This window comes from Pseudorasbora parva, chromosome 8 (assembly GCF_024679245.1).
Source record: "Pseudorasbora parva isolate DD20220531a chromosome 8, ASM2467924v1, whole genome shotgun sequence".
Lineage (NCBI taxonomy): Eukaryota > Metazoa > Chordata > Actinopteri > Cypriniformes > Gobionidae > Pseudorasbora > Pseudorasbora parva.
This window is the reverse complement of record NC_090179.1, coordinates 39,052,985-39,067,464: the sequence shown is the minus strand read 5'-3', so window position 1 is coordinate 39,067,464 and position 14,480 is coordinate 39,052,985. Positions and strand designations below refer to the sequence as shown.

Genomic DNA, 14,480 nt, shown 5'->3' with positions numbered 1-14,480 from the left:
GTGATTGTAAGAAAACACCAACATAAGGGCAATCATTAAGAAGTTACAACCAACTTAAGATGTTACGAATCTGCCTGGAAGAGGACGGCGAGGAGAAGAGTTTGAGTGGACAAAGACTCTCCACATGTTGTTGGCGTGGGTTTCAAGAAAAATCCTCCTCGCTCATCCAAAAACAAACTCCAGCTTATTCGGTTGTCAAACACGACGGGAACATCAAAAGGGACCTGATTCTGTGGTTAGAGGAAACTATAAAAAGTGCTTTTTGGCAGCAATGGTTTTAGTGCAAACAGGGATAAGAAAGTACCTCATGCCCACGGTTAAAAATACCGCTCTTTGATGTTGTGGGCCTATTTTCTTGCTGGAGGTCCTGGACATCTTGTTCAGATACATCGTATCATGGATTCTAGCAAATACCAACAGATAAAATCTAAACCTGACTGCTAGAAATCTTATTATGGGCTGTGGTGGATCTTCCATCAGGACAATGATCCAAAACAAACATCAAAATCAACACACAAATGTGTGACTGAGCACAAAATTAAGCTTCTGCCATGGCCGTCTCTGTCCCCTGAAGCGGGTGAAGAAAATGAGAGTGTGAACTGAAGAGAAGAGCTGTGAATCTGAAGGATCTGGAGAGATTGTATGAAGGAATGATCTCTGATCTCAGGCATTATAGAAGAAGGCTCAGACTCAATAATTATGGCCAACATGAACTAGAGAAAACTATTTATTTCATAATAAGACCCCCCCCCCCACACACACACACACTTTCAATTGTTTTACTTCAATTCACGAGTTCCCACTTACATCAAATTAAATAGAGTAAAGATTATGCGTATTTGGCGTGCTGTCCAGGGGAGGGCTCCGGGCTCGGATTTTTGCCCGAACCCAGAGTATTTCCCCCCCGTGGTAAAGATACTCTATAACTAGACTGTAATGTTTTATGGATTGTGATGGCATCTAATGAGGGTTTATTAAATTGAAGTGAGGAGATGGGGTGGTGGAGGGATGCTAAAATAAAAATGGTCAACGAGAGGAGGTAAATCTGTAGTATAAGTACACCTCCTATCGTTGATCAGATTGATTAGCTTACCATGCTCCACCTGCGTTTAATTAGGTTTAATTATCTGCCGTGCTCCCCTTGTTAATTAGGTTTGATTAGCTGACGGCTCCATTGTTTAATTATCTGTTAGTGCTCCTCCCGAAATTAGTTAATAAAACTTCACTAAAAGGTTAGATTTTTTTGTGATTAAAAAAAACAAAACAATTAAAGATCAAAAGTATAAAGAATGCAGATTTATTTTCAAAGCCATCTTTGACCAAAGTTGCCAATAGTGAGGACACTGTATACACTCACAGGCCACTACATCTTGCTAATACCATGTTGGACCCACATTTGTCTTAATTCTTCATGGTACAGATTCAACAAAGTGCTGGAAACATTCCTCAGAGATTATGGTCCACATGATAGCATAGGCTAACATGAATATCACTTTACACCACATTTCAAACGTGCAAAAAATATTATCGAACTAAAATAGCCCATTGTAATCAATTATTTAATTAAAACTATTTTTTATCATTTTTACCGACACGTCACGTGAAAAGTAGCCTACCAGAAGATTATTTAATGTGATGCTATATTAGAACCACACCTGAAAGGTCCTGCCTTCAACAAAATTAGGAAAAACGTGTTTATAAAATATAATGTATGAACACTGTATTTAATTGATATTTACCTAAAAGCCTATTAGAAGCAAGTAGTAGCCTAATATTAGTATTAACTGAGATGTATAATTAAAAACTATATGTATACTTTTTTAAGATAGTAGCCTAAAACATAAATTAAACGAATATCCAACATTGTGGAAAGGTATGCGAATATGATTATCCCTTGATTCCAAGTGCATTTGTAGCCTAATGAAGGCGTCTGCCTGATCCTGGATCAGCAGCAGCATCAGCGGTCAGTGTCCTATATTCCTCCAGCTCTCATGGAACAGCACCGGCCCGCCATTTGCCTTCGCTGCTCTTCAATCCTGCGGGCTTACACGAACAAGACAGGCGGCGGTTGAACGGCGGGATTAGTGTCGAGACACGAGAGATGAGTCACGAGCCTTTACAACGCGCGATTGAAACCCGTAACAATGTAAGAATTCCGCGCGAGATATACGCTAACATCATTTGTGGATTCATCATCGTCTCGCGCAGCGGATAACTGTGTGCAAGGCTTCCCATCTGCCTCCTCTTGTCCGAACAAAATCTTTGTCTCCCCGTATAATAGGAGGTCGGCCGGGAACTGTGAACACTGTTTAGTAGCAGCTTGAATTTCAATATTCAGCATACATATTATTGGATTGTCGATCGCTGGAAAGCTTTGAAGATGTCTGGGCAGAGCATTACGGACAGGATAACTGCTGCTCAGCATAGCGTTACTGGATCAGCCGTTTCCAAAACTGTCTGCAAGGCAACAACGCACGAAATAATGGGCCCTAAAAAGAAACATTTGGATTGTGAGTATCAGCAGCTGTGTGTTTAAAACCAAATTGCGTGGATGGTGCGTGTGTACAGCTGTTGCTTTGATTGTTATGGCTACGATTGGAGGCTATTGTACAATGGGCCAGGCCCAGGTTGTGCTAAGCTAATGTGCTTAGACAGGCTCCTGATGATAATATTGGATATATTATGACAAACTGACATGCATCACTTTCAGCTGTTTTGAAGCAAGACTTTGAATGTGCTAAAATCCTGTTTGCATGCAAGTATAAGAATAAGAGGGTTGCCACTGAGTTTGATCCATTATGATTTATAGTTTTAATAAATGCTCTTAATATAGTTTAGGACCTCATGTAGACCTCCTCAGCATTGCCATACTGGTAAATGCTGGTTAAATCCCTGTAATGCTCATTGGGCAGACATAAATCAGTGCTGTTGTTTTGTTTTTGATTTCTAAGGAAGGTGTTATGTGTCAGAACAAGTTCATTTGGATTTGATTCTCATGTCCATTTGGTTACAGGACCACTGTCAGTTGATGTCAGTGAATGCTGTGCACCTTCTTTAAGAAGTGCTGGTCCAGTGCCAGTCGGTGCTTTAGAATAGATCTCTATTTACGTCTGTCTCAGCCAAGCCTGACTATTCTTTCATTATGTTCTTACAGCGTAATAAGACAAGCTATGACATGTTTGAAGGACCATTCGCATCTTTCACCCCACTACTTAACTTTTTTGTTGTTGTTGTTGTAGAAAGGACTCTTTTTTCTGTCTTTATCTGAGACTTTATGATAGCTAATGATGCCTCTAATTTTAATCAGCGGTCTGGGTCTATTTGACTGCGGGTAAACTTAATATTTTTAAAGCTTGAAGAGAAAATTCAGGCAAAAAAGAAAATTGTGTCATGATTTACTCACCCTTGAGTCGTATGACTTTGTTTCTTCTGTGGAACAAAAACTAAAATATTATGAAGCAGAGTTATTATAGTGAACTAAAACCATTAAAAAAGTTTGTTACTGGAAATAGAATAATCTTTAACTGAAATAAATTTGATAAAAACCTAAAGGCACGGTATGTAAATTTCGCCGCTAGAGATTGCTCATTCAAAACAGTCGTAGCTTGATGACATTGTGAATGAGCGTGGAATCATGGGAGTTGTAGTCTTGACTCTTCACCTCCTGATGGAAAGGAATCTGACGGACTCGTTCAGAAATCATGTTCGTGAATTAGCGAATGCATTAAAGTTTTATTAAAGCTACACTGTGTAACTTTTTTAGTTTATTCTTAGCTAAAAACACTTAGTTCTTTCAAATATATGTCCTCATTAATGTATATTTACTTCTTTCAAGTAATAAAGTATTCTGGTATGTTTATAATATGCCATTGAAAATACATACGGGTGAGGGGTTCGAATGCTGGTCGCCATGTTGCCCCTCCATCTTGAAAGTACATTAGCCAAAGAGGGACATACCTGTAAATTCAAGCTTTGCCTTTAGCATTTTAACAGTCGATGGCACCGTGTCGAATGTGAAGAGGGGGATTGCCATGCTAATCTTGGACTAAATCGGCCACCGTTAAAACGAAATCAGAATTGAGAGGAACAGAAACTATTATTCAGTGGATGGTCATATACCTTTTCACCGCTAGATGGGGGAAAATATCACACAGTGTAACTTTAACGTAATGGTGTTAAGCAGGACAGGCCGAGAGCGAATGCTAATGAGAGAGACCTGCGCGAAACACGATCTCTGAGCTTTTATGATGATTATGCTGCAGTTTCCTGTACGGATGAATAATAAACTGAACTGAACTGAACTGAACAGTTGCCGCTTCCGCTCTTTCCGTTGCTTATGTGGGAAAACACATGCAGTGCTGTTTTACATGGTTAAAACAATCATACTAAATATATTTGAGTGTGTTGAAAGTACTCTGCGCATTTGCTCTGTGGCTGGTATGAGAGACTTATTGCACTTTGCTTATAGATCGATATTAGAATATCACATAAACACATGATGACTAAATGACTTTGGATTTATCCAAACATTTGCTCATCGGTCTAATAAAGTACTTACTATATTAAAGCTCTTTGGTGTTTTCATTATCTCTTCGGAAATTAAGACTAGTGCGGATATGATGTCATATCTGTTTAAAATAGCTGATTTCATCATTGCTGGAAACGTTTGGGATCAACAAAATATATAACATTGTCTTATTGGATTTAGTATATTTAAAATGTTAATCTATATATTAAATCTTAAATAAAATCTAAATACTGTGCCTTTAAAGGTCCCGTTCTTCGCGTGTTTTCGAAGCTTTGATTATGTTTACAGTGTGCAATATAACATGAGTTCATGTTTCGCGTGTAAAAAAAACACAGTATTTTTCACACAATTGACTTATCTGTACAGCGCTGTTTCCTCTGTCCTAAAAACGGCCTGATGATTTCCTTGTTCTATGAAGTCCCTCCTTCAGAAACACGTAACGAGTTCTGATTGGGCCAGCACTTCCCGTGTTGTGTGATTGGACAGCAGCTTAGCGCACTTTGCCCGGAAAGGTCCCGCCTCTTACCATAACGGAAAGATGCAAGCGCTGAATGCGCGCTCTTCTCCACATGGGAGAGCAACAAGACCACGCCCCCTATTTTGCGTGTTCTTGTGGGCGGAGGGTTAGTCAACAAACGGTTCTAGTGACGTCATTACATCCCTGCACTCCCTGCTGTAGTCCAAACCGGCCGTTCACTGTAGGCTTTGAAAGGGAACTTCTGTTAAATAAAATATCTTGCTTGGCATTGAACTTTGAGCTTTATAATTTTACAGGTATTATTTATGCTCTAACAGCAACATTACACACTAACTAAAGTTTGAAAGATGGAATCGCGAAGAACGGGACCTTTAACTTAGTGATTTCTATCAGGAGATTGAAGAGACTTTGGAACACATTGTGTACCATTTTTTAGTGTAATTTGATTAACTAAAAGTTAAGTAAAAATAAATAAAAACCTATATAATTAAAACCTCAAAAACACAAAACGAAATGACTATGGTTGTAATTATAATAAAATCTGAAAATGTACAAATAAAAACAAATAAAAAATCTCAGCGATACTAAAATTACACAGTTTTGAAGAATGTTGATAGCAGTTTTGGTGCCCACTGAATGCCATTGTACAGACAAACAACCATTATATGACATTTTCTCAAAATATGTTTTATGTTCCACGTAGAAAGAAAGTCATACAGTTTTTACATTATTTTGTCGGGGTGAGATGACGAGCATCCCTTTGAGTTACAGTACACATCACATCAATTATGGGTACTTATGGTCCTTTCCACCAACCAAAGATGAACTCACCTTATAGGCCTATGGCTGCAGGACAGATTAGATATGATTCTAAACATTTTAGTTGACATCTTTTGTGGCGAGGGCTTTGTTTCTCAGGAGTAGGAGTGAATCAAAGTTGGCAGTGCTGTGGAGGCAGCTGTCTTACACCAAACCAACCAACCACACGATTGAAGTCAACCTCATTCATTCAGAAAGAAGAAGCCCATCAGAAACTGCACTACATCACCATCTATGTGAATACTACACCACAAAAATTTATGTTTGCAGAAGTGCATTAAACATTTGGTTGCACTCTATTGTACAGTATACAGTGTACTTACTTGAGAAAGTAGGGTTATTAACGAGTTATTACCCAGTTATTGTAATTACTATAACAAATACATGGGGAACAGCACTGTAAAATAAAGTGCTACCAAACATTTCATCAAGAAAGTCCACCAGCACAGTTGATAGTGGGCTGTGGAATTCCTGCACAATTCCTGCATAATGCTCATTTATGTGGACTCTCCACAGATTATTTTTCTGTTTTATGTTGTAAAATGCATGATAATCCTTTTATGTATTACATTTTAAGCTCTATACCAGTGCAGTCTGTTTGTTTGGCTCGATTCTTGCCTGTTCACACAGTTAATAATGTCAATAGTTAATGGAAACCTCTGCTTCTATTGTAGACCTGATACACTGTACCAATGAGATGAATGTGAACATTCCTCAGCTGGCAGACTCTTTGTTCGAGAGAACCACCAACACCAGTTGGGTGGTGGTCTTTAAGTCCCTAATCACAACACACCACCTCATGGTATACGGAAACGAGGTGCGTGACTGTGGGAGATCTGTCTGCTTTTTAATCAAGCTACTAGTAAAGATCTGCAAATGATTGCATGCATTAAACATCTGTTAATTTATTACTTTGGTTACAGCGATTTATTCAGTACTTGGCCTCCAGGAACACATTATTCAACCTTAGTAATTTCCTGGACAAAAGTGGCTTACAAGGTACAGTATTGAACTATACACATTTATTTCACTCTCTACAGAGGCTTCATTCTTGGATGCTCATCTTTGGATGCATTATTTGATTAAATAAACATTCAAAATAATATTTTAAAAACCTTTTTAAATGTTTTAATTAATTTAATTTGTTTATAATTAACCACCACAACATCAACTTTTTCATTGATGTAAACAACACTCACTGCTTATGAGTGAATGTCTTTTGTATGTTTACTATGAATCAATTTATATTTAATTCATACAGTGAAGACTATACAGTGTTTTATATTTGCATTTGATTCAGTTTCTGTAGTATTTCTTACTACGTTAAATAAACCTAGTCTACTGTACCTGAAAAACTTTGTATGTTTTTTTTCTATTTGTGTTTCTATTCAAAAATTCTATATTTGTCCTAATATTTTAATTTGCTTTTTTGTTCCTATTTTAAATAATACAAATAAATTATTACAGAAGACTGCCAGTCATGTGTGTAATGATTGCAGTTAGCTTAATAATAACAATATTGGGTTGACTAAAATGGGAAGAAAAACATTCAGTTACACACAATCACATTTAATTTAGTTGGATTTTTGTTCTTCAACACTCACCTAAAGGATTATTAGGTACACCATACTAATACTGTGTTTGACCCCTTTCGCCTTCAGAACTGCCTTAATTCTATGTGGCATTGAGTCAACAAGGTGCTGAAAGCATTCTTTAGAAATGTTGGCCCATCCTGATAGGATATCATCTTGCAGTTGATGGAGATTTGTGGGATACACATCCAGGGCACGAAGCTCCCGCTCCACCACATCCCAAAGATGCTCTATTGGGTTGAGATCTGGTGACTGTGGGGGCCATTTTAGTACAGTGAACTCATTGTCATGTTCAAGAAACCAATTCAAAATGATTTGAGCTTTGTGACATGGTGCATTATCCTGCTGGAAGTAGCCATCAGAGGATGGGTACATGGTGGTAATAAAGGGATGGACATGGTCAGAAACAATGCTCAGGTCGGCCATGGCATTTAAACGATGCCCAATTGGCACTAAGGGGCCGAAAGTGTGCCAAGAAAACATCCCCAGACCATTACACCACCACCACCAGCCTGCACAGTGGTAACAAGGCATGATGGATCCATGTTCTCATTCTTTTATAACAGATTCTGACTCCGTCATACCATCTGAATGTCTCAACATAAATCGAGACTCATCAGCCCAGGCAACATTTTTCCAAACTGTCCAATTTTAGTGAGCTTGTGCAAATTGTAGCCTCTTTTTCCTATTTGTAGTGGAGATGAGTGGTACCCGGTGGGGTCTTCTGCTGTTGTAGCCCATCCGCCTCAAGGTTGTGCGTGTTGTGGCTTCACAAATGCTTTGCTGCATACCTCGGTTGTAAAGAGTGGTTATTTCAGTCAAAGTTGCTCTTCTATCAGCTTGAATCAGACGGCCCATTCTCCTCTGACCTCTAGCATCAACAAGGCATTTTCACCCACAGGACTGCCGCACACTGGTGTTTTTCCTTTTTCACACCATTCTTTGTAAACCCTTGAAATGGTTGTGCGTGAAAATCCCAGTAACTGAGCAGATTGTGAAATACTCAGACCAGCCCGTCTGGCACCAACAACCATGCCACGCTCAAAACTGCTTAAATTACATTTCCTTCCCATTCTGACGATCAGTTTGGAGTTCAGGAGATTGTCTTGACCAGGACCACACCCCTAAATGCATTGAAGCAACCGCCATGTGATTGGTTGATTAGATAATGGCATTAATGAGAAATTGAACATGTGTACCTAATAATCCTTTAGGTGAGTGTATACCCCAATCAAAGAGGAAAAGTAACACAAAACAGTAAACTAGAATTAAATCAATGCATATATCAAATCGAAATTTGATTCAAAATCAAGAATCAAATTTTAATTGAGTTGTGAGGTAACAACATTTTCCAACCCCTATTTTTTTTAACTAAACATTTCAACGTTATGAGCAACTACTCCTTAAAATTACTTATGAATAAAGTAGTTGAATTCTTAACTGTCATCTTTATCAATGTCTCCTTAGGTTACGATATGTCAACATTCATTCGGAGGTATAGTCGATATCTGAATGAGAAAGCTGTTTCGTATCGACAGGTGGCTTTTGACTTCACGAAAGTAAAGCGTGGGTAGGTCATTTTTTATACCTTATATCTTATAATCGTATTATATATCTTATAATACGGCTTTGAAGGTATTTTCTAGCTCCTGCTTTCTTTAGTGTGCTGACTTTTGCAGTAAGTGGATTATGTAACTCCAACATTGATTCACTTGACAAGCAAATTGTTTGATCGATACAATTATTTTTTTGCCTTAGCTGTAGTTTGTTTAAAATGATTTAAGCATTATTTTTGAAGTACATGCATTAAGTGCTTAAAGTCATTGCACTGGATCATCCACTAAACCTCCATGCACTGATCCCCCTAATGTCATTTGACCTATATTTTAAAATCTTTTCCTTAAGGGTGGATGGAGTGATGAGAACCATGAACACAGAGAAGCTCCTTAAAACCATCCCTATTATACAGAACCAGATGGATGCCCTTCTTGACTTCAATGTAAGTTAGAACGCAAAGAGCTGACAGCTGATCTACTTACATGCATTCTTCTTATAGATCCTTTCACACAGAAATTACCGTAAAATTACCAGAACGACTTCTTTGGTAAATGCACAAATGTGATGTTTTTGTAGGTAAGCTACCATTCATACACCGGTACCATAGTACGAGTAAACTCTTTGATGTCATTGAAAATGACCTTTAAACGTTAAGCCGTTTAGTTTCATTTTAGTAAAACAATTTTTTTGTTTACTTCTGCATGACGCTATATTCAAGATGCTTGACAGAGGGCATGTCTGAAGCTGGTGCTGACGCGACCGTCATAGTGACAACAGCCAGTCATATTACTTTTCTAGTGTTGCGTGAACGCAATTGGTTACTTTCTTCGCTAGGGTATTTGCATAGGCAATCTGATTGGCTGACGGTTGCGTAGGGCTTGAAATGTTGCAAACCTTTTAAAGGGTTAGTTCACCCAAAAATAAATTCTGTCATTAATTCCGCACCCTCACCTTTGTTCATCTTCGGAACACAAATGAAGATATTTTTGTTAAAATCCGATTGCTCCGAAAGGCCTTCATTGGCAGCAATGACATTTCCTCTTAAAGTCTTACGGGTGTCAAGCAACATGAGGGTGATTTTTAATTTTTGGGTGAACTAACCCATTTCAGTTACTATAGTACGCTAGCCTGACAAGCCAGACCCACATCAAGATGTTTGGTCTGGAAACTCACCATAGACAGGGCTCAATCTGAGGGGCGGGATAAACGGTTGTCTTTCAAACTCCCTCTGCACGCGATAGGATAGCGCTACAACCAACCAGAGCAACGAAGGTGAAACGGAGCTTGTTGATAGATTAAACATTCACCGTATCCGTTCAGCAAAACTCCGAACACATCTTCCCTTCTTAAGAAAGACTTCAGTGCCGCTCTTTGTTCTTTTCTCAGAGAAAAGCTTAACTCCAAGTCTTCCAGAGTTGCAGTCAAAGCTGATTCGAAAGACCGCCGTTCGCCAGTTTCTGTGTTTACTGGAAGCACGCAAGCGCAACTCGGCCTTCGTCATTATGGCCCCGCCCACCGACTCTATACACGATGTGATTGGCCCGGCAAGAGTTAGGGGAATACAGCTCAGAAGGGTGTTGAGAGTTGCTAGACGACACTCGCGGGCAGATTAGATTTGGTGCCGCTAGGGTGCGTCTAGATTTCTAGGCTAATAGTACGCAATAAAGATTGTAAGAATTACTCTGCAAGTTTTCTCGAGGTGGCAATAACAAGAACAAAGTTTGTTCTGGCCAGGACATTCCATACTTCATGAGAAAAGCAGGTACTGAACTTTTGGGGAGTCCTGCATTAACTCACTTTAAATTTCTGACCAATCACACAATAGTTCTCGGTCATCCACAAGAAAAAAATTCTGCTCAGAAAATGTGTCGAGAACAAGCTGCGAGAACTCCCAAACCAGGGCTGCGAGAACTAAATTACGTCATTTTGTTCTCGCAGCTCTGGGAGAGGGACATTTTTTCTCTGTTCTTGCGGAGTATGTAATTGCCTTAATTGCAGTGCCGCAGGATCCTCATTGTACAACATCACTACTGGTATTTATAAACAAATACAGAACTGATATATTTTTTGACACAATTTTTAATGTTATTTAAAGTATATCATTATAAATTCTTTGCTTGTTACATGTACGTGCAAGATTTCAGCTGTGAATAAATTATAAATGTTAACTTTATTATGTTCATTACCTGTCTAGTGATGTATGTTTATGAAATATATAACGAAATAACGGTTTGTATTTTTAAAAACATCTATCTCGTGTCATTATGTGTAGTGAGTTGGCACACGTGATTTATGTTTCATGCTTAAGAACTTCTGTTAAGAGAAAAATCCCCTCCTAAAGCGTCAATCATTATTCCCTACGTTAGTCCAGTAATACAGTTCCACTTGAAGGAGTGAATGAAAATGAGTGAGCAAATTTGGACAGCCATTGAACATCGGCTGTACACTCGTTATTGCGGTGCATTGTGAGATTGAATGAGTGCACTTAATAACGTCCACCATGATTTCGGACACGACTACAAATAGCTGCCCCCTCAAATAATGCCCCATTTGAGGGTATGGGGCGGATTTCGGATTCAGCCAACAGTGAGCATCGATTTTCCCTGGTTTCCATGGTCCATTTTGGGACTTTTTATGGAGTGAACGTTTCAGTGCACTGGAAAGATTTTGAGAAAGCTTTTAAAATGGCAGACTCCCTGATCAGTGTCCTGACTACTGAACTAGGATTGAGATGCACCCATAGCACAAACCCCAAAGAAAACTTCTTACGTCAGTGCGTTCTGACCTCGTGCATGCACATACTGGTAATCTTCATTCTTTGTTCACACACAGCATCATACTGGTTTTGTTACAACTTACTGGTAATGTTACGACTTCTCATACTGGTAAATTGCCAGAACCAATTTACCGGTATTTTTTAACAGGTCCTGTTCCCACATAAACTCTTAGCGGTGATTTACCCATAACTGACACACTGTAATCAGACTGTATGCCTGTGTAGCAACAAAGCATTTGTTTTGGACATGTTTATAAAAATATTTTTTTCTGTTTGCCCAGGTCAATGCCAATGAACTTACCAATGGGGTTATTAATGCAGCCTTCATGCTTCTTTTCAAAGACTCCATCCGACTTTTTGCAGCTTACAATGAAGGGATAATAAACTTACTGGGTAGGTCCTTCATAATGCTTTCTTTTCAATACTAAAGAAATAAGCCATGTATTGTATAAATACACCCATTTTACTTTTAAATGCAAGATGTACATTAAAGTAATGTACATTAAAGATGTACATTTAAGCTCTTAAAATTTGACAAAAAGTTTGGCACATGCTCACGAGAAGTTGTACTTACAGTTATGCAGGTTCAGATTCAGCCTGCATCTTGTCCTGATTGCATATCGTCCCTTTTCCTGTCAATAAAAAAAAAGTGACGTAACCTTTGCGATCTACACATGAAAATAATGGCATAGTGTTGATTGGTATTGTGTACTTCTTCATCGTTCTCTCACAGAAAAGTACTTTGATATGAAAAAAGTTCAGTGCAAAGAGGGTTTGGACATCTACAAGAAATTCCTTACCCGGATGACCCGGATCTCGGAGTTCCTTAAAGTGGCAGAGGTGAGATTCTCGTGTGTTGCTGCGGAGGCAAGGCACTGCATTAAAAGAGAGTTATGTAACATCATCTGTTCTGCTCGCCTCACAGCAGGTGGGAATAGACCGCGGGGACATACCTGACCTGTCTCAGGTAAGAGCACACTTTTATTCTGACTTTAACACCTGCACTCTTTCTGCTTTATTAACAATCCTGAGTATTTTCTGAAGCTGTTCTGCTTTTTCTTTTACTTTACCTGGCACAAATGCATTTCTGACTTAAAGACGCATGCAGGTCATTAGGATGCACATGTTACTAAAGATTTCTTACCTTTTCTGTCTTAACTTTTCCCTGTCTACAGCAAATAAAGGTGTTATGGGCTCAGTGGAGAATCATAACTCCCACAGTTATAAGAATATTGACTCAGAATATATGCAACAGGTTCTCACTCAATTATATACAGTATAGTTTACAGCATGGACACATATCAGCCATTATAATGATGATTTATTCACTATTGGCATCTACGTAGGGACATGCAGGGCTTCTGCCCAAGCAACTTGACACCTTGGGGATTGTCACATATAGTAACATTTAGGACTATGTCATGAATGAACTAAACAGACATGAAAAGGACATATTATATATCTAGTGCAAATGCCATCATAGCCATGCATTATAACTCCACCACCTTTATATTCTGTATTTCCCTTTATCTTTCCACCTTCTGTCCATCTTCAGTTTACAGTGTGTGTAAGTACTCTTCTCACTATTTTCTGCACTCCTCTGCACCGTTTAATTCTTATTGCCAATAAATGTCAAGCTATTCAGTCTTTTCATGGTTGGCTATCCTTGAGTAAATGTTTGTGCATTCCCTCAGGCCCCCAGCAGTCTTTTGGAAGCCCTGGAGCAACACTTGGCTTCATTAGAAGGGAAGAAGGTGAAGGACTCCACCGCCGCCAGCAGGTGGGACATTCATGTCACGCTCTGAGTTTGAATACAAATGAATGAGTGCTAACAGATGCATTATGTTGACAGGTCTTGATAGATTTATACTTTTAAGAGCGGAGTGCTTGACAAATGCAGTAGTTCAGTATACTCCAGGTGTGATTTTTCACTCATACTCTCAGCAGCTTAATTTATCGCTCCCCGACTTTTGTAGGGCAAGCACACTCTCCAATGCTGTGTCATCTCTGGCCAACACGGGCATGTCTTTCACCAAAGTGGATGAAAGGGAAAAGCAGGCAGCTCTGGAGGAGGAGCAGGCGCGATTAAAAGCATTAAAGGTACATTACTGGACACAAATCAAAAGTGATTTCACCTACCAGAGAAAATTATTTCCAGTATTTTCTGTAAATTTTTGTTCTGTTAATTATAGATTGCTTTTTTACTTATATGTGCAACTCCCGTAATTTTGTGGGTGATTTTACAGTAAAATGTACTTTAAAAAAAAGTATATTAGTCCTGGCTATTTTTAATTGCACAATGTCCTCCATTGGCCTAGGCAAGACTTTGGAAAATTTCAGCATAAATCTTTGCACTTATAAGTATGTATTTGTATAAGTATTTGTTTTTTTATTTAATACTAAAGTTAACATGCATCCAAACTGAAATAGCATGCATTACAAAAAAGTAAATATATATACAATCAAAAAATCTAAATCACAAGTAGGGCTGCACGATTAATCGAAATTTAACCACATGCGATTTGGCTGCAATTTTTTTTATGTTCATCTTGCCAGTGAAGCACAGCTCTGTGATCAGCAAATGCTGCTCCGTCTGAAAGCCAGAGGGCGCTCTCACACAGAAACTCAAAATATGCCCCGCTGAAGTACAATAACTTCCAAATCCCTATGGGCATCATACTATCTGTAGCTGATAAACTGAAGATTGAAAGGCTCTAATTGATTAAACTT

The 14,480-nt window shown here is 38.7% G+C and overlaps 1 protein-coding gene across 12 annotated transcripts in view; it reads left to right on the top strand.

Moving 5' to 3' along the window:
- The first annotated feature begins 1,927 nt into the window (after nucleotides 1-1,927).
- Nucleotides 1,928-14,480, top strand: part of picalmb (phosphatidylinositol binding clathrin assembly protein b) — a 30,753-nt gene continuing 18,200 nt past the window's right edge. For 4 of the 12 annotated variants that reach the window (XM_067451189.1, XM_067451188.1, XM_067451185.1 and 1 more), the window contains exons 1-11: nucleotides 1,931-2,510; nucleotides 6,500-6,642; nucleotides 6,749-6,824; nucleotides 8,885-8,987; nucleotides 9,323-9,416; nucleotides 12,032-12,143; nucleotides 12,484-12,590; nucleotides 12,676-12,717; nucleotides 13,306-13,317; nucleotides 13,445-13,530; nucleotides 13,727-13,850. In XM_067451189.1, the coding sequence (XP_067307290.1) occupies nucleotides 2,381-2,510; nucleotides 6,500-6,642; nucleotides 6,749-6,824; nucleotides 8,885-8,987; nucleotides 9,323-9,416; nucleotides 12,032-12,143; nucleotides 12,484-12,590; nucleotides 12,676-12,717; nucleotides 13,306-13,317; nucleotides 13,445-13,530; nucleotides 13,727-13,850 (1,029 nt within the window). In that variant the 5' untranslated portion in view covers nucleotides 1,931-2,380. Of the gene's footprint in view, nucleotides 2,511-5,909; nucleotides 6,062-6,499; nucleotides 6,643-6,748; nucleotides 6,825-8,884; nucleotides 8,988-9,322; nucleotides 9,417-12,031; nucleotides 12,144-12,483; nucleotides 12,591-12,675; nucleotides 12,718-13,305; nucleotides 13,318-13,444; nucleotides 13,531-13,726; nucleotides 13,851-14,480 lie in introns of all 12 variants that reach the window. The other 8 variants (XM_067451187.1, XM_067451184.1, XM_067451186.1 and 5 more) reach the window with 8 other exon arrangements.